This window comes from Neopelma chrysocephalum, unplaced genomic scaffold (genome assembly GCF_003984885.1).
Source record: "Neopelma chrysocephalum unplaced genomic scaffold, ASM398488v2 Primary Assembly neopelma1_86930, whole genome shotgun sequence".
Classification (NCBI taxonomy): Eukaryota; Metazoa; Chordata; class Aves; order Passeriformes; family Pipridae; genus Neopelma; species Neopelma chrysocephalum.
In genome coordinates this window covers 1-1,180 of record NW_020916406.1, presented here as the reverse complement: position 1 = coordinate 1,180, position 1,180 = coordinate 1, and the positions used below count along the sequence as shown (strand labels likewise).

Genomic DNA, 1,180 nt, shown 5'->3' with positions numbered 1-1,180 from the left:
GTAGATGATGAACTGTCTCCTGGCTTTGCCCTCCCATCCCAAGGGAATCCAACCCTGAGGATGGCCCAGGACAAACCAGGTGGGCTCAGACCCCTCTGGATCCCATTCCAGCCTTTCCAGCCCCATTCCCAGCTTCCCAAACCAGGGAATAGTAGGTGAACTGTCTCCTGGCTTTGCCCTCCCATCCCAACAGAAACAAACCCCGAGGATGGCCCAGGACAAACCAAGAGGACTCAGACCCCTCTGGATCCCATTCCAGCCTTTCCAGCCCCATTCCCTGCTTCCCAAGGCCCCACCCACCAGGGAGTAGATGAACTGCCTCCTGGGCTTTCCCGTTCCCCACACGGTCAGAGCGGAGCCGGATTCTGCGGGAGGAAGGAGCGCGGCCGTCACCACCTCGCAGAGCAGGTGGAGAGTTAGAAAACCCCTCCCAACCCCTCCTCCTTCCCAAAAAAAAACCCCCCAGGAGTCCTGCCACCCTCACGTTTGGCCAGGTGGACCTTGTGGATGAGCCCCGGCAGGACGTGGCCGTCCTCGATGTTGAAGTTGTCGTGCGGCCCGAAGACGTTGGTGGGAATGACGGCGGTGAAGCGCCGGCCGTGCTGCTCGGAATAACCCCTGGATGGCAGCAGGGATGGGATGTCAGGCACTGGAACGGCCCCACAAGACCCCAAGCCAGCAGCACCTTCACCCGCCGATCCCAGGTATCTCTCCCCAGCTTCCACCCCGGCGCCGTTTAAATCCCGGGAATCCCACAGGATTCCCGTTGCCTTGATAACCAAGGGGTGCTTCCACCCTGGGAAGGGGCTCCCATGTGTCCCTCCCTCACCTATTCTGGATGTCAATCATCCTCTTGGCGTAGGAGTAGCCGAAGTTGGAGCTGTGGGGGGGCCCGTTGTGGATCTGGGAATACGGGAGCGGAGGGTTAAGCGGGGAAGGGACGTTCCCTGGAACGTCGTGCGGGGACGGGAGCGCTCACCATGGTCTCGTCGATGGGATACGTGGTCTTGTCTGGGAAGATGCAGGTGGAGAGGCAGGAGACCACCTTCTCCACCCCCATCTCGTGGGCCGAGTGCAGGACGTTGTCGTTGATGTGGATGTTTGTCCTCTGGGAAAAGGAGAGATTTGTCGGGATTGTGGGATGGAGATTCCTCAAATCCCTTCGTCGCCCGGTGAGCGA

The 1,180-nt window shown here is 60.3% G+C and overlaps 1 protein-coding gene across 1 annotated transcript; it reads right to left on the bottom strand.

Annotated features, from left to right (window-relative positions):
- Nucleotides 1-253: 253 nt before the first annotated feature.
- On the bottom strand, nt 254-1,108 carry TSTA3 (tissue specific transplantation antigen P35B; the record flags this gene model as incomplete). Its single annotated transcript, XM_027706988.1, has 4 exons — nt 254-365; nt 501-618; nt 830-903; nt 980-1,108. Coding segments are annotated over 4 exons (339 nt in total), but the record flags the coding sequence as incomplete, so codon positions are not given.
- Between the last annotated feature and the right edge of the window lie 72 nt (nt 1,109-1,180).